This window comes from Ambystoma mexicanum, chromosome 4q, assembly GCF_040938575.1.
Source record: "Ambystoma mexicanum isolate Mex_15411 chromosome 4q, UKY_AmexF1_1, whole genome shotgun sequence".
Lineage (NCBI taxonomy): Eukaryota > Metazoa > Chordata > Amphibia > Caudata > Ambystomatidae > Ambystoma > Ambystoma mexicanum.
The window spans coordinates 228,631,589-228,655,615 of record NC_090928.1 but is presented as its reverse complement, the minus strand read 5'-3'; the positions used below and the strand labels follow the sequence as shown (position 1 = coordinate 228,655,615).

Below are 24,027 nucleotides of genomic sequence, written 5' to 3'. Positions count from 1 at the left end.
GTCGTCCGGCAGAAAATCCAGCAGGGGAGCTATCTTGTACCAGAGCTCCCTGTCGTAGCGGGCCACGATAGCCAAGGCGTTGGCCGCTTTAATCGTCGTCGCTGCCGACGAGATGACTCTACGTCCCATAGCATCCAATTTCTTTCCCTCGCCGTCCGGCGGGGAAGTTGATGTGGAGGCCGCACCCCCCCCCCGCTTTCTTCCTGGCTGCCGCGGAGACGACGGAGTCCGGGGTAGGCTGCGCCCGGAGGCATAGGGGGGCCGTGTCTGGGACCCGGTACTTTTTCTCGTACCGGTCTCTTCTAGCTGGCGTCGTGGAAGGGTTCTTGAGGAGGGAAAGGCCCTCATCCCAAATGTCGTCCAACAGAGGCACTGCGAGGACCGTCTTCCTCTTGGCCTCGCGCCGCTGATAAAGGAAGCCTTCCTTTTTCTTCTCCTCAGGGCAGAGTTGGAAAAGCTCGGAAGCCCTGGAGATCATGGAGTGGAAAGATCCGATCTCGTCGGGCGGAGAAGCCCTGGTGGGAGGCGACGACGGAAAATCCTCGTCGTATGCCTCGTCGTCCGTACCCGTCGCTGCCGTGTCAGTCCCCGTATCATCCCCTCGGGTGGACGGGGAGGAGGGCTGGACGGGGCGCGACGGTTGAAAAGGAGGTGGTGGATGGATCCTTCTTTTCTTGGTGGGGGGAACACCAGAAGGTCCCGGTTCTGGATCCCCCGACGGGAGAGGTTCCTCCGTCGGTAACGGTAGCCTCGTCCTTATCTCGGAGCATAAGGACTGTATGGCCAACAAAATGGCCGCCGAGTTGTCTTGCGGCGCTGGCAGAGGGGAATCCGACGGGCGAGCAGGGGCCCCGTCGGTATCCTCGACGATGTCGTCGTCGTCACCTGCGTCGGGGTCCATTCCGACGGGCTGGCCTTCTTCCACGCCTAGGCCGTGGCTTAAGACCTCGATCAGCTCCTCTTCTGAGGTTGAGGCCGAATCTACGACGACGCCCTGCCCCCCCCCCTTCTTCCCCACGGAGGGTTTCACGGGGGTCCCATCGATGGGCACAAAGGAAGACTCCCTCCGCGGAGGCAGGGAGATTCTGGGCCCTGAGGTCGCCACCACTGGTGTAGCCACCACAGGCTGAGCCAGGGCCGCCGCGACCGTTTCGATAGAGGGCTTGGTCGGATGGATCAAGGCCTTCACCACCTTAGGTGCGCTCACCGCCTTATCCTTGAGGGAGGGGGCACTGCCACGCTCCTCCTCTGCCTTAGAGCTCGACCGGGGCCTCTCCAGGAGCTTCGCCGGGTGCTCGGCCTTCCTCTTACCCGACCCAGAGCGTTGGCTCGTGGTTGATGGTGCCGGGGAGGGTGCGCCCTGCCTGGCGCCCGTAGAGCCCGACCGTTCGGCGCTCCCGGTGCCAGCGGACTCGCGGTGCTTGGCCTTATGTTGGGCCCCCGTCGCCGGGGCGCCCTCAAAGGTCTTAGAAGACCGCTCGGATTTCTTCTTCTTCTCGCCAGACGGGCTCTTACCCTCCAGCCAGTTGGCGAGACGTTGATGGCGGTCCTTCATGGTCCGTTCCGACATGTTGCCGCAAAACGCACAGTCCTTCTCCACGTGCGTCTTGTCCTCATGAAGGCAGTAAAGGCAGAAAGAGTGTTCGTCCTCCTTGAAGACGTTCTGCAGCTGGCATCCAGGGCAGACCCTGAACAGCTTTCCGGGCGTCGAGCTTCCCTTCTCCTGGGCCATCTCCGAGACCGGGCCTGAGAAGCTTCTGGAGTCCTCCGAAGCGTAGCTCGACGAAATCTTCACCCTTGAGGGGCACAGATGAATCCGATACGGGTCCCCGTTGATCGGATGTAGGATCGGTGGAGCTTGAGGCTCTTTTGACCGAAAGAATCGAAGTTTTTTGTGAAAAAGCGCGAAAAATAGCACTAACGCTCGAGAGCAATAGCACGAGGATCCCAACACATGAACGTGCGGTAAAAATCTGAAGATGGCTGCCAGAGGCGGTGCTTAGGTAGAGGGCAGTCATTGGCTGTGGTCAGTATGACGCAGAGACCAGTGATTGGTTATTACTACGAAAGACAGATCAGAAACAAAACTGATACTGGTTTTTTCTTTACCGAGGATTCCCAGCCTGACGACGGGGAATATTCATGAGCATGTGAATCCATGCCAGACCCCATGCTGGAGAAGCAGTATACCAGACGTGTCACAATACAATGGTCAGGCAATTATGGACCATCTCTCACACACCTGACTTCCATTGAGCTTCCCAATACGGATAAAAGGCGGAGCACAAAAGCACCCTGAGCGAGGCAAAGCACACGAGGAACCAGGAGTTTCGAGACAGCAGCTGAATGAGGGACGGAAGACTAAACTATGAGGGGTTTGCAAGGAGGGAAATTCCCTTTACCTTTCTGGCAAGAAACTTACTTTCACAGAACCTTGTGATTGGACAGTTTAAGGCCAGATAACCAGTATGAAGAATCCTGCATTGTGTGTCGGAGATACCCACGCTCCTCCATAAATAATCGAGTCGGTGAGAAGCAGCAGCTGCCGTGGTACCATCCTTTGCTCCAAGAACAAAGTAGCAACAGAGAAATCAAAACAGCCATTGAGTTGGGGAGACTGATGTTGACAGACTGGTCCCGCATGCATGCTCAATCGAAGGTTCTAAGGTATCCTACAGAAAAGCGGCAGAAGTGAAAGTTAAAAGGAGAACGTTTCTGAATCTAAGTGGTCCTGCGATGGGTCAAGCAAAACCTTGCGCACAATCGAAAGTCTTCGAGTTTTTGATACAGAAAAGGAAAGATTGGAAAATGAGATAAAATGGTCCGAGTCTGATTGAGGGATACCAATTGAGAACATTGTGTTAAAGTGGGTCTGAGCACCGCGTAGGGGGATCCGGGGCAAATAGTAAATCACACAAGAAATTGTGCATGTGAAATCCTGAGAAGAAAGAAAATGTATTGTTGGTCATATCAGGCACCCTGAAATAAGAGACTTCGAATGGCAAAGAGACTTTGGCACAGAAGGCCCCGATGCGGAGTTCTTGAAAGCCATCCTCATGCTAGAGAAGCCAGAGTGTGTACTAAGCTAGAGTGTGCCACCTTGTCCCGTGCTGAAAACTTGGTAAACCAACAACTCAAATATCCTGACACATAATTTCTTAAACACTGTTCTTTTGCATAACATTTTTTCCAACACTATTTGTATTTAGAAGTAAAGTTTGCCAATAGGTTTATTACTATAGGTCCTTTTATTTTGACAAGACTATTAGGATGCATTATTTGATGGTCTAAGCTTGCTCCCATCTTTAGATTTAGAATTAGATAGGCGTTTTTCCAACCCATTTTGAAAGTTCAATAAACACCCTTGAACTGTGATCACTTGTGTGTCTTACTGTTTGATACCATGCCTTCCTTACAAAACCCTCTCCCTACTGTACACCTTGTAGCAGATGCAGTCATGGTGAACGCTCTGTGCTTCTTCCCCTCGATGTCTATTGAGTACCCGGCACCGAAATAGACACTCGTGTCAAATAGCATCCAAAAATGATCAACTTTGCAAAGCTGCTGCCAAACTATGCCGGCTAAAAAAACAAACAGAAAAAAAAAGTATCTGAGGACAGACACGTAGGATAGAGATGGTTTGACATCAACGACCCCGTCAAGGCCTAGTTTATCAAATTCTAAAAATTATCCAATATAAGGAGCAAGCTAGTAGATGGCGGCATATGCAAAACATGACAAATCTAGATCAATATATACAGCAGACATTATGTACCCAACAATAGTATGTCCGGTGCTTTCGTCACATGCTATGCATATTCCACCCTCTAGTTGTAGGTCCTGAGAATTACAAAATATTTTATTCACAAGTAAAGCAGAGATACTTTAACGTAAAACAGGCTGGAAGCGTCATTTTAGACTTAAAGAGCAAGGTCTTTTAAGACCAAAAAGATTCATAACAAGATGTGTAAGGAATATGTTGCTTACCTGTAACTCCTGTTCTGCAGCATTGGTTTCTTTCATGGATTCACATGCTCTTTGAATATTCAGGCGGGGAATCCTCAATATATTAAAGCAGTGTACCTTTACATTTTTGAACTCCTCGTCACTTTAGTGACGTTTCAGTCATTTTGGATCATATTAACCACAGCCAATTAGGAATCGCCCATTTATACGCAGAATTATAATTTTTCTAGGTCTGCGTATGAACATCAATTTTCATCTGTGTTTCAATTTACTTTGATGCTTCCTTTTTTCAGGACTGAATAAAATGAGTCTCAATATCCAGTACCTATGCATTTAATTTGAGCCGCCCATGCAGGACTTACCAAACCAGCTATTGTCATAAGTTTACTTTAAAATCGGTACCAACTGATGTGAACTATTAATGTGTTTTGGCCATTGGACTAGGCAGTGTTAAGATAATTTTAAGACAAAATAAATATGCCAATTACTGGCAAAGCATTTTTTGCTTACGTTTATGTATCAGATGGGTGTTTACCGGACACTGACATTCTAAATATGTAGGACAGTTTATCTAAAGTCCAGCCAAAGGGACTTGATAAAACTATACCTTGGGCAATACAGAACTACAACTCTTAGCAGCCAGGCTCATCTTAGATGGAAGAGAGGGCTGCAGACTGGTACAAAGATTTGTAGAATAGATTTGTATTTCTTTTTTTAGGAGCACACTAGGGGCGCATAGGAGCAAGTTACAGGACATGAGAGGTTAAGAGGTGGAGGGAAGCAGATAGCAAGAGGTGAGGCTGCTAGTGAACAAGGTTTGTTTTTAGTGGTTTACGGAACAAGGTGCAGGAAGGCTCTGATCTCAAAGCGGGGGGAATGGCGGTGTGGTATTCAAGGGCAATACAACCTAATTAGTAGACTGTTAGTTTATACTACCAATAGGGACTGCTTACCTTGAATTACATAGTCATTCTATGTTACTTATGCAGTTTCAGGAATAATCTAGTTATACCCACAATGCTACAAGTAAGTAACTTGCAACACAGGTAACTCATTCTTCCTTCAGGAATGATAATTACACCATATTACTTTTAAGAATAGTGGAACAATTCAAAGGTTAACAATCTATGAAGCAATTTTCAGAATGGCAGTATGCACTTCAAAGTTAACTAGGTATTACACATTTAGAATGGCTGTATGCTAGGTTTCAACAGCTCTCCAGTCGGTGTCTAATGCTGGTGCAAGGTCTCCCAGTTGAAGAATGCAGCAGAACTGGACACAGGGCCCCTCAGGACAGGAATGACGCAGGCAAGTAGTTCCGGACAATGGCTGCCGATAAACGGCACGCAAAGGGATTCACTTGCAGTGGTCAGACTTTCCCTCCTAGCTCGGGTCCCTTGATGCTAGGACCACAACATTTTGCAGTGGTTAAGTCTTGTTCAACATGCTGAAGATCCACCAGGTTCCAAGCCTCAACTCGGAACGGTGACGTCTGCAGAATGGTAGCCCACACTCAGAGCTGGTCAGCCACAGGGGCAGTCCTGGGGCACTTCCGTAAGTTCTTTGCGGGACTCCAAGCTGACGTCGCAAAGGGATGTTGCTGCCACACCAAGGGTCACAGCTCCTTCGCAGAACTGCTGGAGATCTTCCAGAGGACAGGGCTCTACCAGGGCAGCAGCAGAAGTTGGTTGCCAAGCCTCCTCCTGACAGGTTCACTGTCTCAAGACTTCCAGTTTCTTCGCGGATCTCTCCAGAGTGGGTGCAGGGGTCCTCCTCTTATAAAAGCCAGGTAAGAGCAGCAGCTCCCACTAGCCAAAGACAGATCTGCCCCCCACAAACCCACTAGCAGTGGTCCAATCAGGACCATGGCGGGAAAACTAATGCACACTCAGACACACTGGCACCAGTTTGTGGATTGAGACCAGACCGATCTAACAATTCCTACCAGCAAACATGACCCTCCAGTAGCCCACCAAAAGTCTCTGCTTTCCTGGGCACTGGAAGTCCATATAAGAATGTTCCTGGCCTCACAGGTCAGGAAGAAGGCTAAAAGGCAAGATGGCCAAAGGACAAGTAGAAAATCTTGTGGCATGGCCATGTTTGACCACTAGCCACAGTAAGAAGCCAAACAGTAACGAAATGCACCCAAATAAATTGTAAACCTAGAGTAACCAAAAATCCTCAGTGTTAGTCTAGGGCAAAACAAAGTGTACTGCATTGTAAGAAGCATTGTACAAGGATAAAAACTATAGGTGGTAAAAAGCTACTAGAAGTACTAACAAAAACTGGACTAAGGGAAACAATGTTTCCCAGTACCGATAGCCTGAAGGACATGTCAGTGTCCCCATAACAGATGGGCAAAGCAAGTGTAGTGAAGCCCAAGGCTTCATTGCACTGTAAAAGGAACATGTCAGATACAAAACTAAAAGCAAAACTTTTGGGGGTCCATAGAAATGCAAAATAAAATTAATTAAGCAATTACCTTTCAAAACAGAACTCTATTGTAGAGGGTAGTGTTCTGGGCAGGGGCAGGTCTTGTGTGAATGACCAAAGGGACTATCCATCAGTGGTCAATGGGTGTATTCTGTCAAAACGCCCACACGCTGGGCAAGCCCCTCCTTATATTGCATCTTCACTATGCATGACAGTTTCTGCATATAAGCAGCACTTACAGCGCCACCGAATAGCCAAAAAAAAAAATAGACTTGATATGTGACGTGCACACATTTTTATTGATGTTAAAATAGATTAAAACGAACACTCACCTTATTAACAAAGAGGGTGGTCACAAATTTTCTTGGCTTGAATACATCTACAACATTGCTAATCAGATCATCATAGGAGTTTAGAGCTACATTAGTTTCGAAACTAACGTATGAGAATTCTGGTTCTGGCGTGATGTGAATAGTCCAGTAAGTTCCCTAAAAAAAAAGCTTGAATTAAATGAAGAATGCAAAAAACAACATGTGATGAAATAAGCAACACTTAAGTAACTTACATCAGATTTCATCCCATTCATTGAATAACCACAAGGACTGAACATTGTGGCATCAATGACAGAACCTGGTATCAGGTCACGAATTCCACTCACCTAGAAAGACCGAAACAAATCGATTAAGTGTACAGGTTGGACCATACAGTCCACAAAAAGGACAGGTTATTAAGCACAAATCTTTTCTGCAAACTTATACCAGTTCGTGCTATAAAGGATAAAATAATGGATCTCTAGAACAAATGAAACTGCATTGCAATTTTGGAAAGCACACATTTAAGCCATCAAAATAGTTCTTAAGCCACGACCAGAAATAGGATTCTTTAATGTGAACGCATGCTCTATCAGGCAATACAACTTAGAAACATACAGAATCTTCAAGCTGGCTGGAGACTCCACCGTATTAAAATTGCTAGCGAGTCTCTACTATAGGGAAGAAAGCACAGACTACCTACCCATTGAACAGGGGAAGTAGTAACCGCATGCAAATGGTTGTTTAACTAGCAGATTGAGGACTACATTATTAAGTTTGTCTAGTCAAAGGTTCTCGAGACCTGGTCATTTCTATTGCCAGTTAACTCGATTGGAAAATTCACAAATAGGGTCAGGATCACTGAAATGCTGCAAATGCCTTCTCCCCGCTGAAGTTCTGCTCCCCAAACATAAACCTGTTGGGTGAGAATGGTGTTGAGAGCAGCTGAGCAGAGCCGATGTTACACTTTGCTGATAGGCCTTTGTCAAACCTATATCACAAACCCTGCTGCACTTCGATCCACTGCCGCCCGGGTCCTATATTAAGAGGTTCAGGACATACTCTGGTGCGAGGTTCTGAGAATCCAACGTAGTAATCCAACAGGGTTTACACCTCAGTTTCGCCAAATTTTTTATGTCAGTATGTCTGACACACCAGGTTTAAGGGCAAAGACCAGGATGGCAAGTAACAGGTCCGCAAAAGAACAAACGTACAAATATAAATCTACACCGAGTTTGGTAATCTCCCAAGGGGTTATTGTGGGGACAGAACTCAATTTTTGGGGATTCCAAGGTCTCCTTTCTCAAAAACCGCTAAACCCTTTGCTTGTATGATTGGCTTTATTGGTGCTTGCAAATTTATGCTGCCAAAAGGGACTTTTGCTGATGTTCTAAAGCCATATTTTGATGGGCTGTCCTATGGTAGCCCATGTAGGTCCTATGTCAAAAATGCTTAGGTGACCCCTTTTGGTTCAAGGGCGATTGCATCACCTTACTTGTGCCGTGGAGTAAGCTAGTAGAAGCTGTAATTTAGTTTTAACTTGACCATTGGTGTTGCCAGTTTTACCACATAAAAAGACCAATGTCAGCATACCAGTAAGAAAACCATGTGGTAGTATTGTTTTGACCCTACTTCCAGCAATTTTGTTTTGAGCTATCTCTTTGTGTGGGGACCACGAGACAGGCCTATAATGGTCACTACACTAACTAGGGCTCACCTTGAGCTCAGAAGATTAACCTCTAGAATGGTTTAAACGTACCTAGCCTGGTTTTCAGGCCCAGACAAGCCCAACACACATTGTGTGGATGGATAAGACCGTGGCAGTTTTTCATGCCAGTCTGATTAGCTGGATGCCAAAACATTTGACTAGTGTGGGATTGGAGGTCAGGTTAGGGCCACCCAAGAGGGACGTGCATTTCTAGAGGAGACCGTGCAGATTTCCTGCCATTCTCAGCTGAAATTGCTGGACGATTGCTACAAAGATGGACTGTTGATTTTCTAGGACTTGGTTTGGTTATATTGGCTTGGCACAGATTATTTTTCTTTGCCCCAGTTTCTTTTGGCTGTGCGACCTTTCTGTATTGTTTATAACTCACTTTGCTTACTGACTGGGCGTCCCAAGCTGAGACCATTTCTGGATCGTTGTAGCGTTGCCCCCCACAAATTTCGATGGGACCAAACACCTTAAGGTAGGGAAGCTTCTCAGGCCGAGAAGAGTGGTGGGCCACTACTTGTCCGCTTCAGCTCAGTCTTGGCTCAATCTGGGTCACCTACACTACTTTTTCCAATGCTGGAGACATTTTTTACTGGGCGCCCTATTTTGTCCCTCTGGCCACTACATCTCTAGCCGATCGGGTTCCTCCATCCTCCTGCTATCATCTCAGTCATTGCTTCAACTTCCTGCTAGTGGGTTGGTCACTGATCCAGGGTTCAAGGCCCTTAGTAGCAGATGGTGTCTCCAGCCCTTTGAACGATGCCCTGTACTTCGTGGGTTCTCCCACCTCTGTCAAGCAAAATCCTGATCGACTGGTGCCACGAGTCTGTACCCTGGGTGCAGATATATTCTTCAACAATACATTCAGGGGACCTCTGGCACCTGTAGAAGTGGGGAGATGCAGGGCATCCTCAACCAGTTCACCGTTGACGCATTGGCCCAAATCCAGCCACTCTTCCTTTTCTGGTTTTCTGGTTCACGAAACTGGGAATGGGGATCTTCAAGGGGGTCTCCTCTGCTGCACCATGCGATTGCTTGCTTCTTTGCGCCCGTGGAATAAAACTGCTTACCTGGCTTTAACTCTGCAGGTTGCATAGGACCCCTGTCCTGTTTATTACACTTTACTCTAAAATGGCTAGAAAGGGGACTAAGTGTATTCAAGCTGTTGATGGCCTTTAGGGGCACTGGGTACATGGTCTACAGAGGTATTAACTATTTTGTGTACTCGAGTTTGTGTAAATGTGTGATTGTTTATAGACACCCAAGGCCCCGATAGACTACAGTAACCATGTATTGTCTAGGGTTTTCTTTTTCTCCCTATTCTTTAAATGTATATGTACCGAGTTTGCTGAACAGAAGTCATTTAGCTTAGGCGTGGAGAGCGTTTGCCTAAAGGTCCTGCACAGTTTATATAATTTTGTTGTGCTATTAGAACAAGTGTGTCTCTGAAAATTGTGATTTGTAGTCTCTTCTGGGAACAAATATGCCTCACAACCAGCCTTCACACCTCCCCCAAGTGAACCCTTACTGCGCTGACAGCTACAGAAGAGAGTTTGATCAAACATTTTGGTGGAACCCTATCTTTCAATTAGGATACATCCACACTGCTCCCAGACCCACCCCCCACCCCATCTGAGGGCTGCTGAAAAATCTCCCTACTACTTTAGGTATTAAAGTCAGCGATGCATACAGAGAGTAGAGCTCATACATTGGGAAAATTATGTTCCACTTCAAAATATAAGCCTTACAAGAAACGACAGAGGTTAAGCCCCAACGTAGTCTGTGTCCAGGCTGGATACCTTAATCAAACTTTTAGATCAAGCAACTTAAACACTCCTATGGCTCAATTACAGTGGCCCTGCTCTATAATAGGTTTGAAAAGCGGCTTGAAGGTTTAAGTGTAAAGTGAAATTCTTGAATGAACAATGACCATAGGCAACAGTGGATATTTGGGGGTGAGGTTCACTGTCAGTTGTATTGCAGAGGTCGCCCGACACACCAGCAAAGGGTGAATACCACTTCGATTCAGATCCCACTGTGCAGTAGAATCCCCCCAGGAGCAGCAGACTGAAGCAAATGTGGAGACACCTGGGGGTGCAGGAACACTGCGGACAACCCAGTCTCAGACAGATCCTCCTAGTGAGGGACAACTGCCCAGGATAGCAAGGTCCCAGCTGAGCTGGGATCATGACAGATGCATTTCCAGTCCCAAGCGTAGGTGCCCAAGCAACTGTGCAGTCCAGGCAGGTGTTTGTTTCCTGCCCTCCAGACCTTGAACAGCGTGGAGAATGGCCTGTTACCAGGTAAGACTTACCATACCACTGCTTTGGCCGCCATGTTCTCTCCTCCCACCCCCCTGTTCCCCAGGCGCACCCACCTTGGAGGTCGTGAAGGAGGGCGAGTGGGGACCAGATCACTGCCTCCTCCAGCCCTACCATGGCCCACCTTGGAGGCCACGGAGTAGTAGGGTGCAAAGCAGGGACAAGATCATTGGTCTTATCCCCTGCCAGCACCCCTGTGCCCCTGGCGGAGGAGCATAGGGGTAGGAGGGCGAGCAGGGGCAAAGGATCCATGGTGTGGGGAAAAAGGGGTCTGGCTGGGGAGGGTGGAAGAAGGTGCAGAGGGGTGGGAAGGAGGGGCTAGAAGGGCCCTTAGAGGTGCTAGTCTGGGTGATTAGTAATGGGGCGAGGGCCTTGGGACTCGTGCACAAATTACCCAGGAAAATATGGTCAGGGTCAGCTTGTGTGCAAACCACAGGCAGTGCGAAATGGAGTTGCAAGGTGAGCTTTGGGGGGTGGGCGGGTACCCGGGAGGGGTTCACAGACTGTGGGCTAACACTGGGAGAGAGGAGTATGAAAATATAGGTCAGTGAAATGAGTGCCATCAGGCAGTGATTTCTGGCTTACCTGTATTATTGGTAAGGTGGTAGACCTATGATTCATATTTTAAATGTGTTTTTTATCTGCAGAAACAAATTGGATATCATTCCATGTAAGGCAGCAGACAAGGTCCCCAGCAGCAGTGGCACCATCAAATGCCCCATCTGCCTCCCCCAAGTTGGTTAACTTGTTTTTCTAAATTGTTCATGCACTGTTTGCTTATCTAAATACTTATGTAAATGCAATTTGTAAGATGGAATGCTAATTTTGTACACAAGTATCCAATATTTGACTGTTCAATATGTACTTTCTTATGGTCATCTGCCATGCTTTGATAATATCTTAAGGTTTTTCTTTTTTTTCTGTCCTTCGGTCTACACTACGCATGTATTTATATATCTATTACTAAAATAGCTTTTCTAGAAGTGTGTTTTCTGTATATTTGTCCCACAGGCACTTTTACAGGGTTCCATGTCATTTTGCCAAAGCAAATTACTTTGATGTATTTTACTTCAAAGTAATTAATTCAAATATTTATTTTATTAATATGGGGCCCCCCCACCTTCCCCTTCACTACTACCCCTACCCCCCTTTAACCACTTAACCCTCAAAACTATTTAAACCGAGGTAAATTTGAAGCAATGACTCAAAGTAAAATACTACAAAGTAATTACTGGCGTTAAAACCACAGGATACCATTTTTCAGTATATACATGTGGATTCCCAAGTGCCTGCTAGTGACGTGTAGCCCGCCTTTCTGGTTATAACCATCAAAAGTCGAGACATCTGTAGAACTTGCACATGGAACAAGTTACTTACCTGTAACTGTTGTTCTCCAGCATGGGTCTGGCATGGATTCACATGCTCATGAATATTTCCCGTCGTCAGGCTGGGAATCCTCGGTAAAGAAAAAATCAGTATCAGTTTCGTTTCTGATCTGTCTTTCGTAGTAGTAACCAATCACTGATCTCTGCGTCATACTGACCACGGCCAATGACTACCCTCTACCTAAGCCCCGCCTCTGGCAGCCATCTTCAGATTTGGTAGCACGTGAAGTGGCAGTATGACCAAGTGAAGAGCCGCAGAGGGGTAGGCGGGAGGGTTCGCATGTGAATCCATGCCAGACCCATGCTGGAGAACAACAGTTACAGGTAAGTAACTTGTTCCTTCTCCAGCATGGGGTCTGGCATGGATTCACATGCTCATGAATAAAGAATACATAGCAGTACACACATGCACAACCACGGGAGGTGGCAAAGGCTCAACATTAAGCATTACATCAAACTCAACATTAAGCAATTCTTACCTCCTCACCAGGCTCACCTTAGGCGAACAGATTGCGCAGCACTGCTTGGCCGACCCTGGACTCGTCCCTGGAATCCCGATCGACGCAGTAGAATTTCGTGAAGGTGTGCGTCGACCTCCACGTAGCAGCCCTGCAGATGTCCAGCAAGGGCACACCAGATAGGAACGCCGTGGTAGCTGCGATCGCTCTGGTGGAATGGGCTCTCGGACGGCCAGGCAGCGGTCGGTTTGCCAACCGATGACAGTACATGATACAGCCGGAGAGCCATCTGGAAATGGAAGCCTTCGAGAGAGCCTTCCCCTGATAGACAGGTCCAAAGTTCACAAAGAGTTGTGACGTCTTCCGAAAACACTTCGTGCGGTCCACGTAGAACTTCAGCGCTCTAGCCACATCCAGCGAGTGCAAAGTCCTTTCAGCCGGCGACGAAGGCGACGGGAAGAAAACAGGCAACACCAAGGGTTTGTTGAGGTGGAAGTCCGACGGCACCTTGGGCATGAAGGAGGGGTGCGTCCTGAGCACTACCCTCGTGTCGTGAAAAGTCAAGTACGGGGCCTTGCAGGAAAGGGCCTGGATCTCTCCCACCCGTCGTGCGGAGGTGATGGCCACAAGAAACGCTGTTTTCCACGACAAGAACTTCAACGGAGCCAAGTGCAGAGGCTCGAACGGAGGTCCCATGAGCTTGGTCAGCACCACGTTGAGCTCCCACGCCGGGGCCTGAGCCTTCACCGGCGGGAACGATCTGAACAGTCCCTTCATGAACTCTTTCACCAGACGATGAGACCACAAAGACGTCCGCCCCGTGGTTCTGGTGTATCGGGAGATTGCAGCAAGATGAATCTTGATGGACGCGTGCGCCAGTCCAGCTTTGGCCAGCGTCAGTAGGTACGGCAGTACTTGGGGAGCCGTAATCCGTAGAGGGTTAATCTTCTGTGCGTGGCACCAGACAGAGAACCTCTTCCATTTGTGTCCGTAGCATTTAAGAGTTGAGGACGCCCTGGCCTTTGCAAGAACCTCTCTGCAGTCGGCCGGTATGTCGTATCCTCCAAACTCGAACGCTGCAGGAGCCAGGCCTGCAAGCTCAGCGACTTCGGGTCGTGATGGAGGATGGCGCCTCCTTCCCTGGAGAGAAGATCCGCGTCCATTGGCAGCTTGATTGACGGGGACGCTGACAAGTCCAGAAGGTCCGGGAACCATATCTGCCTCGGCCACGCAGGTGCGACGAGGATCATCCTGCACCGGGACCTCTTGAGTTGGTTGATGAGCCGGATCAGCAATGGCAATGGAGGGAACGCGTATAGAAACAGGCCCCCCAGGGGAACGAGAAAGCATCGCCCATGCTCCTCGGCTGGGGAAACCTGCTGGCGAACCTCCGGCACTTGGAGTTCGTCGCCGTCGCGAACAGATCGATCTGGGGTGTGCCCCACCGTCGGAAGAGGCGGTCCACTAGATCCTGTCGTAGTTTTTTATCCCTGCCAGATGAAACGGCACCAGAAACATCCCTTGGGCGACGGCCCAATGCCACAGATCCTGCGCCTCCATTGACAGGGCTGGGGACCTGGTTCCGCCCTGTTTCCTGATGTAGAACATGGTGGTGGTGTTGTCGGTGAAGATCCTCACCACCTTGCCCTTGAGGGACGGAAGAAAGGACCTGAGGGCCCAAAACACTGCACGGAGCTCCAGGACGTTGATATGGAGGGACTTCTCCGTCGGGAGCCAAAGGCCTCTCGCGTGCAGATTTTCGGTGTGCGCTCCCCACCCTTCCAGGGAGGCATCCGTGGTCACTGTCTCCTGGTGGCCGGGGGTCTGGAAGTCCATGCCCGCCGTCAGATGCGTGCGGGTGCCCCACCACCGGATCGCTCGTCGGAAACTCTCGTCGAGTGTGATCCTCTCCTCGAAGCTGCCCGTCGTCTGGATCCAGCGCGCGTCCAGGAACTCCTGCAACGGGCGCATCCGGAGCCTGCACAGGCGGATGAGGTAAATGCAAGAAGACATCATTCCGAGGAGGGACTTGATGGACCTCACTCTGGCCGCGTCGGCAACCAGCATCCGCTGCACCGTGCCCAAGATGGCCCTCGTCCTTTCGTCCGACAGAGAGGCCAGAAGCGACACTGTCGAGCTTCGCTCCCAGAAAGTGCGTCTTGCGCGGGCACCAGGTGGGACCTGGCGTAGTTTATGGAGAATCCCAGGTCCGTGAGAAGTTGGACGGTCCTTGCCGTGTGTTCCACGGCGAGCTCCTTCGTCTTCGCTCGGATGAGCCAGTCGTCCAGGTAGGGGTAGACGTGGATCCCCTCTCGGCGCAGCTGCGCCGCCACCGGTGCGAGGCACTTGGTGAACACCCTGGGTGCCGACCTCAGTCCGAAGGGAAGGGCTCTGAACTGGTAGTGAAGCCCTTGGACCACGAACCTGAGAAACTTTCGGTGTCCCTTTAGGATGGGAATATGGAAGTAGGCATCCTCCAAATCCAACGACGACAGGAAATCGCCCTCCTCCAGCTGACCCAGGATGTGTTGGAGGGTGACCATCCGGAACTTCTGTGCCTTGATGAATTTGTTCAGTCGTCGTAGGTCCAGGATGGGACGCCATCCTCCCGTCTTCTTCACGAGGAAGTATCTTGAGTAAACTCCGGAGCCCCGAAGCCTCTTTGGGACGAGCTCGATGGCGCCCTTCTTGAGCATCGCCTTTACCTCCAAGAGAAGTTGAGGGACGTGATGTTCTTTCTTGGCCACAGGGGGGACGCGCGGGCACCTCTTTAGAAACTCGAGTGTGTGACCCTGAGCTAGGGCGTCCAGCACCCAACGGTCGGTGGAGATGGACTCCCACACGCTGACGAAGCTCGCCAGCCGGCCTCCCACCGGGGTGCTTCGGTGGGGGACAGACCCCACGGCCGGTTCAGTCCTGCTGCGACGAGGCTTTGCCGCCTTGTCCTCCTTGGCGACGACGGCAGGGTCCGCCCGACTTGCCTCGTCCCCTGTAAGCTTCCTGCGACGACGAACGGGCCCCTTGACGGTAGGTGGAAAATCCGCCGCCGGAACCTTTGGAGGCACCCCGTTTGCCTCTGCCGCTCCAAAAGGGCGGCCGCCGTTGCTGGAGAACCCCAAGAGCCCGGGCCGTCTCCGTGTCTGCCTTGATGGCTTGAAGGGAATCGTCCACTGTTTTCCCAAACAGGTTGTTTCCGTCGAACGGCATGTCCAAGACTCTGGTCTGCACGTCCTGACGGAAGTCAGTAGCCTTGAGCCATCCACGCCGCCTAAGGCACACGCTGTTGCCCAACTGGCGAAATCCAGTGTCAGCGATGTCCGTCGCAATCGTAATGGCGTGGTCCGACGCCACCTCTCCTTCCTGCAAGATCTCTAGGGTTTCCGCCCTCTTGTCGTCCGGTAGGAAGTCCAGCAGGGGGGCCAGTTTGTACCACAACTCCCTGTCGTAGCGGGCTACGATAGCCAAGGCGTTGGCCGCCTTAATCGTCGTTGCTGCAGACGAGATGACACTGCGTCCCATCGTATCTAATTTCTTTCCCTCGCCATCCAGCTGGGAGGTCGACGTAGAGGCCGCGCCCCCCCCCCCCCCCGCTTTCTTCCTGGCCGCCGCGAAGGCACAAGGGGGCCGCGTCCGGGACCCAGTACTTCTTCTCGTACCGATCCCTTCTAGCCGGCGTCGTGGATGGGTTCTTGAGGAGGGCGAGGCCCTCATCCCAAATATCATCCAGTAGAGGTACAGAGAGGACCGTCTTCCGTCTTCCTCTTGGCCTCGCGCCGTTGATAAAGGAAACCTTCCTTCTTCTCTTCCGGGCAGAGTTGGAAAAGCTCGGATGCTCTGGCGATCATGGAGTGAAACGATCCAATCTCGTCGGGCGGGGAAGCCCGGGTGGGAGGTGACGACGGCAGATCCTCGTCGTAAACCTCGTCGTCCGTACCCGTCGCGGCTGTGTCAGTCCCCGTATCATCCCCACGTGTCGTGGACGGGGAGGAGGGCTGAACTGGGCGCGATGGCTGAAAAGGAGGTGGAGGATGAATCCTTCTTCTCTTAGGGGGAGGGCTCCCAGAAGGGCCTGATTCGGGGTCCCCCGTCGGGAGCGGTTCCTCCGCTGGTGGTAACGGCAGTCTCGTCCTCATCTCCGAGCAGAAGGACTGTATAGCCAACAAAATGGCCGCCGAGTTGTCTTGCGGCACTGGTTGAGGGGAGTCCGACGGGCGGTCAGGGGCCCCGTCGGCACCCTCGACGTTATCGTCTCCTACGTCGGGGTCCCTCCCGACGGGCTGGTCTTCCACGCCAACGCCGTGGCTTAAGACTTCGATCAGCTCTTCCTCAGTGGTTGAGGCCGAACCCACGACGACCTCCTGCCCCCCTTTTTCTCCTCCGGAGGTTTTACGGGGGTCCTGTCTATGGGCATAAAAGAAGACTCCCTCCGCGGTGGCAGGGAGACTCTGAGCCCCGAGGTCGCCACCACTGGTGTAGCCTCCACAGGCTGAGCCAGGGCCGCCGCGACTGTCTCGATAGAGGCCTTGGCCGGATGGATTAAGGCTTTCACCACCTTAGGTGCGCTCACCGCCTTCTCCTTGGGGGGAGGGTCACTGCCTCGCTCCCCCTCCGATGGGGCCTTCGAGCTCGACCGGGGTCTCTCCAGGAGCTTCGCCGGGTGCTCAGCCTTCCTCTTACCCGAACCAGAGCGTTGGCTCGTGGTTGATGGCGCCGGGGAGGATGCGCCCTGCCTGGCGCCCGTAGAGCCCGACCGTTCGGCGCTCCCGGTGCCAGCGGACTCGCGGTGCTTGGCCTGGTGTTGGACCCCCGTCGCCGGGGCGTCCTCAAAGGTCTTAGAAGACCGCTCGGACTTCTTCTTCTCGCCTGACGGGCTCTTCCCTTCCAGCCAGTTGGCGAGACGTTGATGGCGGTCCTTCATGGTCCGCTCCGACATATTGCCGCAAAACGCACAGTCCTTCTCCACGTGCGTCTTGTCCTCATGTAGGCAGTAAAGACAAAGGGAGTGTTCGTCCTCCTTAAAGACATTCTGAAGCTGGCATCCAGGGCAGACCCTGAACAGCTTTCCGGGCGTCGAGCTTCCCTTCTCCTGGGCCATGTCCGAGATGGGTCTGGGAAACTTCTGGAGTCCTCCAAAAGCGTGGCTTGACGAAATCTTCACCCTTGAGGGCCGTAGACGAATCCGACACGGGTCCCCGTTGATCGGATGAAGAAACGGTGGAGCTTGAGGCTCTTTTGACCGAAAAATAGAAGTTTTTTGAGAAAAACGTGAAAAAATAGCACTAACGCTCGAGAGCAATAGCACGAGGATCCCAACACTTGAACGTGTGGTAAAAATCTGAAGATGGCTGCCAGAGGCGGGGCTTAGGTAGAGGGCAGTCATTGGCTGTGGTCAGTATGACGCAGAGATCAGTGATTGGTTACTACTACGAAAGACAGATCAGAAACAAAACTGATACTGATTTTTTTTTTACCGAGGATTCCCAGCCTGACGACGGGGAATATTCATGAGCATGTGAATCCATGCCAGACCCCAAGCTGGAGAAGGTAAGGATTTCTCTCATTTAAAACAAAAACAAAAAAGATGGGGAAGGAAGACATGTTAATGCTTAAGGTGCAGGTTGGAGTCTGAGCCAAGGCTTTTAGACCTATTTTGGAGGCTTTCCCTTTCTCATATCAGTGGAGGAAATAAAAGCATTGAATTCTCACATGGGCTGCATCCGTCAGGGCAGCCCCTTAGAAGGCTCATAGAAACCTCAAGTAGCTTTGTATCTTTGACAAGCTGTTACTGTTTATTGCAGCAGCAACACCCCAAACGTCACTACAGCAACCAATCAGTGTCCCAGCAACGAAAATCCACTGTAGCGCACTTGGTCAAGTTACACAGGCAGTTAAGGTTTTTTCTATCACTGGCGAGTGCAAATGCTTAAAGTTTGCAATGCTCATTGCATAGAACCACTGTAATGTGGTTTCCTCTGCCATCCCATGTCCTGCTCTGGGACCCCACCTTAAAAAGAACTCGGATGTAGTGCTTGAAGATCCGAACCTAGAACCTTCTAAAACATTGATAATTGTCATGCATTTCTTTCCATCCATTATGTCTGACCGTAGCTTTTTATTTTAAAACTTTCCATGCTCTGCATTTTAAACCTTAACATGTGGAATTTATCACTAAAAGCCTGGATGATCTCTTTTTTAGGGAATTTAACTTTTGAAAACTCCAAATGGTTTATAAACTGACGTGGCACACACTAAAATGGGGGGTTGGAATGTTTTCACAGATTAATACCACTTTTTAAGTCGGGTCGTTTCCTAGTGCCGAAAGAGTGTGGGGTCTGAAAACGAAAAGCAGAAGTAGAGCTGAATGAAGACAAAACCAATTGGAAAACACAAACAGGAATTCTGTGGACTTTGGGTTCACATGGATCACAGTTGATGTCGATATTCGGCTACACTGGTGGTTTGTCTCATTAGCAAAGGATAGCCAGATGCCGAAAAAATTAAGGTATCATTTAGTAACAAAACATGACCAGGCAAAAAAGTGCAGGGGTTTCTTTGCATGGCACTGGTAAGGGATACAATCAACAGTTAAAATGCACCCTCGGTTAGTGCAAATGCTTTGAAAGCAACTACTCAAATTGCATACCATCGTAAAAACAAACCTTTTACTGATTACGAGAAAATTATTTTTCCAACAATTCTTGCTATGAACCTGGTAATGGTTGTTGACTACACCAGAGAAAGGCAAAAATCCCAGTCGAACACCATTTTTCCCCCAATCTAGGGCAGAGCAACTACTTCTGAACTCGACATCCTTAACCCTTTCCATTCCCACATTTTGAAGTGTAATGCCTGTGTAGGTATCCGAGCCGATGGGTGCATCATGATGTTGGAAAATGTGAGCAGAACATGACATGCATTACTTACCGTAAAAGCATTTCTGATGGTTGTATCTGCTTAGATTCACATGATGTGCATAGTCTGACATCCAGTGGTAACCGCAGAGTATTGCATCTGGTATTTCGAGAATCGAAAGGGGACGTCGAAATGGGCATGCCTGTAACACTATCCCTACTTGACGTTTGTTTATTACTTGTATTGCGCGCCAGACCCGAGGGCACATAGCATAAGATCATTCAAAGCTTAGTTACACAAGTATAAATTCAAAATAGTTAGAGTAAAATACACAGAATTAACCTAAAATCCCTCAAGCGTTGAGGTCCATCCAATTGTATTTTTTTGCCAAGAGGGAGCCTTACGACTATTGTGAGTGAGTACAGAAAAGAAAAAGTAGGAAGATGTCCATGTTACTTCCATCCGAGCGGGAAGGAAGGGTGGGCGCATGTGAATCTAAGCAGATACAACCATCAGAAATGCTTTTACGGTAAGTAATGCATGTCTTCTGATGTCTGTCAATCTGCTTAGAATCACATGCTGTGCATAGACTAGCGAGCAGTACCCAGAGTTGGAGGTGTGTTGTGAGAAGGAACAGTAGTGAAAATATGTCTTAGTACTGCCTGTCCCACCTGAGAATCAGACCTAGAATGAGTGTCTAGGCAATAGTGTTTTGTAAAGGTGTGTACAGAAATCCAGGTTGCCGCTTGGCAAATGGATTCAAGGGGAACATTTGCAATGGTTGCTATGGATGCCCCAGTGCCTCGAGTGGAATGTGCTTTAGGCTTGAAGGGCAGTTCTCTCTTCCCAAGATGGTAGCAGAGTGTAATGCAATTGACAATCCATCTAGAAATAGTGGATTTGGAGACTGCATCTCCTTTTCCTGTGGCCACTGACACGAAAAACTGATTAGTTTTCCTTAGTGGACAAGTTCTTTCGATATAGAACATGACAGCTCTGCGTGCATCCAGTGTGTGCAGGGTTTTCTCTCCCAGGCTTGAGGGATTTCAAAAGAATGTTGGTAGCTCTACTGAATGGTCGACATGGAACTTTGAAATTAATTTAGGCGCAAATCTAGGGTGAGTGCACAAAACCACCCTGTCTTTGTGAACTATTACGAAGGGATCTAGAATAGAGAGTGCCTGCAGTTCACTTACCCTCCTAATGGAGGCAATTGCTATTAAAAAAGCAGTCTTGAGGGTGATGTTCTTAAGACTTGGCTTGTGCATGGGCTCAAAAGGAGCTCCCATAAGCCTAGTTAATACCACATTTAGGTCCCATTCGGGAGCCGGGTTAGAAATGGGAGGGTGAATTCTTTTTACCCCTTCCATGAAAGCCTTAAATCACTGGTATCTTCCACCATGACAATTTCTGTTGTGCTAAAAGTGCTGCTAGGTGCACCTTTATTGAGTTGAAGACTAGGCCGAGTCAAGTGAGTGAGTTAGGTGTAGGACAATGAGCGGGAGAGCAGTCAATAGGATTGATGCTCTTTGCGTTGCACCATATGACAAACCGTTTCCATTTACTAGAATAGCAATATCTAGTGTTGGGTTTCCTTGCCTCCCTGAGGATGTCCATACATCTTTGAGGGAGCTGCAGATGTCAGATCTCTATGACCTCAGGGGCCAGATCGCTAAGTTCAATGTCTGCGGGCATGAGTGAAGTGTCTCCCCTTTGTCTTGTGACAACATGTTGTAAGGACAAGGCAGTTTGACTGGAGGAGATAAGGACATCTCCATCGGATGAGTGAACCAGGGTCGGCGGGCCACTAATATAGTGACTGGTTCCTGGTGCATTTTGTGCACGATCTTCTTGAGCGGGGGTGTTGAGCTGGCGGGGGGTGGGGGGGGGGGGCGGGTGGGGGAGCGTAGACAAATTTCCCTGACCATGTTATCCAGAGTCCATTGACCTTGGACCGGTTCTGGGGGTACCTGGAGGCATAATCTTGGCATTGGGCGTTTTCCAGTATCAGAAACACATCGATCTCTGGGAAACCCCATTGTGCGAAAACATTGGCGACAATGTCTCCATGTAATCACCATTCGTACTCCCTGGGCAACAGAAAGTCCCTGCTGAGTATGTCTGCCAGAAGATTGAGTTCTCCTGGAACATGTTGTGATAACAGGAACATGTTGCGTTTGAGAGCCCACTTCCAAATGTTCCGGGACAGTTTGGACAGCCCTGGAGAATGAGTGCCTGTTTGTTCAGGTAGTACATGGCTGTGGTGCTGTCTGTGAGGATTAGTATAGTCTTTCCCTGTAGTTGTGTTTCGAACGCTTTCAGTGCTTTGAACACTGCCAACAGTTCCAGCAGGTTTATGTGGTTGGTTGCTATGTCTGGTGACAACACTCCGCTTGCTGTCTGCTGGAGCAGGTGGGCTCCCCACCCTGTAAGGGAGGTATCCGTAGTTAGAGTGGCTTCCACTGCGGGGGTGGTGAAGGATTTCACTTTCAAGAGATTTTCCCTCGACCACCACCACAGCAAGAGAACTAGGGCCGGCGAGACCACAACTAAAGCGTCCCACTGTACGTTGGCCTGACACCACTGGTTGCTTAGCCACTCTTGCATTGGGCGCAGGCGCGTGTCAGTAACTAAGTAGATACATGACACCATCATTCCCAGCAGACGCATAGCCTTGCATACGGTTAACTCTCGACTGGCTACATAGTGAGGGATTTGAAACATGTTTTGGACCCTCTCGTTGAGGGGAAGACGAGGTCGTCCTTTGTTCGAATTTGATTTGACTGGGGTCTAAGCTGGATTTCTTCTCGATGGAGAAACCCAGGCTGAATAAAATATCTATCGTCTTTTGGGTATTTGACAGACATGTTTCGTAGGAGTCCCCTGTTATGAGCCAGTCGAGGTAAGGATAAACTGGAATGGATTGCCTGCGCAGGTGGGCTGCTGCTACTGCCAGTACCTTCGTAAATACCCTTGGCGCAGATGCTATGCCGAAGGGTAGCACCTTGAACTGATCAAGTTCGTTTTGTATCCTAAACCTGAGATAATCTGTGCACTGGCAACTTTGAAATATGAAAGTATGCATCTTTCATATCCAGAGTTGCCATGTAATCCCCATGTGTGAGCAGAGGAATTACTTCCTGCAGGGTGACCATGGGAAATTTCTGTGGTTTTACAAACTTGTTCGCTGGGTGCAGATCTAGAACAAGAGTCATAGTTAGGTCATTTTTGGGTACAAGGAAGTACACTGAATAAATACACTGAATAAATACCCTCCTTTACCTGTGATAGAGGTACAGTCTCTATGGCTCCCTTTTTGTTCCAGTATCTCGACTTCTTGAAGTATATGAAAATGTTCTGGTTTTAGTCTTCGTTGACATGGAGGTCTGTACTTTGGGGATTGGTTGAACTCTACACAATACACGTGTGCTATGGTTTTTAGTACCCACTGGTTTGTGGTTATTCCCTCCCATGTTTTCAGGAATGATGTCATCCAGCCCCCCGACCGGAGAGGCATGGGAGGGGACCCGAATCTTCGAGTCATTTGGAGCCTGAGGCAGGAGAACCTGTGGAGGTCGGGTTTCTACCTCTTCCCTTACCACGCTGCTGTCCCCTTTGGGGGTACGGGGTATTTTAAGTATTGGTTCCCTGTAGAGAGTTCCAGTTGTTTCCTGAAGGGTACTGTTGGTGAGTGGAGCGTTGGCCACGAAAAAAACTTTCCAAATCCTCGCCTTGTGGAAGGAGTAATTTGGTCCAAACTCTTTAGGGTTTCATGTTCTTTGTTCGCGGTCTCTAAGGCCTCATCAACCGTCTTCCGAAACAAGTTTGATTCCTCCACTGGGTTGTTTATAAGAGACACTTGTGTTTCAGGTTTAAAACCTGAATTACGAAGCCATGCGTGTCTTGAGGAGAATGCCTTGAGCGAGGACTCGGCTGGCTGTCTCGGCAGAATCCAAAGTGTTCTTTACAATACTTTGGTTAACTTGCCTACCTTCAGAGACTGTGGAAAGTAGGCTGGTCCATAGAGGTTCCAGAGCCTCTTGTAGGCTCTCTTGAATTAAAGCCCATTGCGCATCTGCGTAACTCGCCAATAGAGTAGAGTTATTGGAGATACCCGTGGAGTACGCTGCCGCTGTGGTAACCCCCTTAATCAGGGCATAAGGGAATAGTTTCTTACCTGTAACTCAATTTCTCCAGCATTGGTATCTTTCATGGATTCACATGCTTAGAATATTCCCCGTCGACAGACTGGGAACCCTCGGTGCGCTTATAAAGCCGTTTCCCATAGGAAAACTTTCGACACTTTTGTGACTTATCTATGTCGTTTTGGGGCCACGCATGCCCCACTAGGACGTAGCAGTATAAATGCCCCACCCCCCGCGGCCCCCTTCAGATTTCGACCCCTCCAAAGCAGAATGGGGTGAAACCTAGATATACAAGACTATTGCATTCCGGGGAGGCCGGCAGGCGCATGTGAATCCATGAAAGATACCAATGCTGGAGAAATGGGAGTTACAGGTAAGAAACTATTCCCTTCTCCAGCATTGGATCTTTCATGGATTCACATGCTTAGAATAGAATGCACAG

General features: G+C 49.4%; 1 protein-coding gene across 1 annotated transcript in view; it reads right to left on the bottom strand.

Annotated features, from left to right (window-relative positions):
• Positions 1–24,027, bottom strand: part of AMD1 (adenosylmethionine decarboxylase 1) — a 344,136-nt gene that overhangs the window by 61,451 nt on the left and 258,658 nt on the right. Inside the window, exons 7-8 of the mRNA XM_069607770.1 lie at positions 6,965–7,057; positions 6,732–6,887 (exon numbers count right to left, since the gene is read on the bottom strand). Of these exons, the coding sequence (XP_069463871.1) occupies positions 6,732–6,887; positions 6,965–7,057 (249 nt within the window). The remainder of the gene's footprint in view (positions 1–6,731; positions 6,888–6,964; positions 7,058–24,027) is intronic.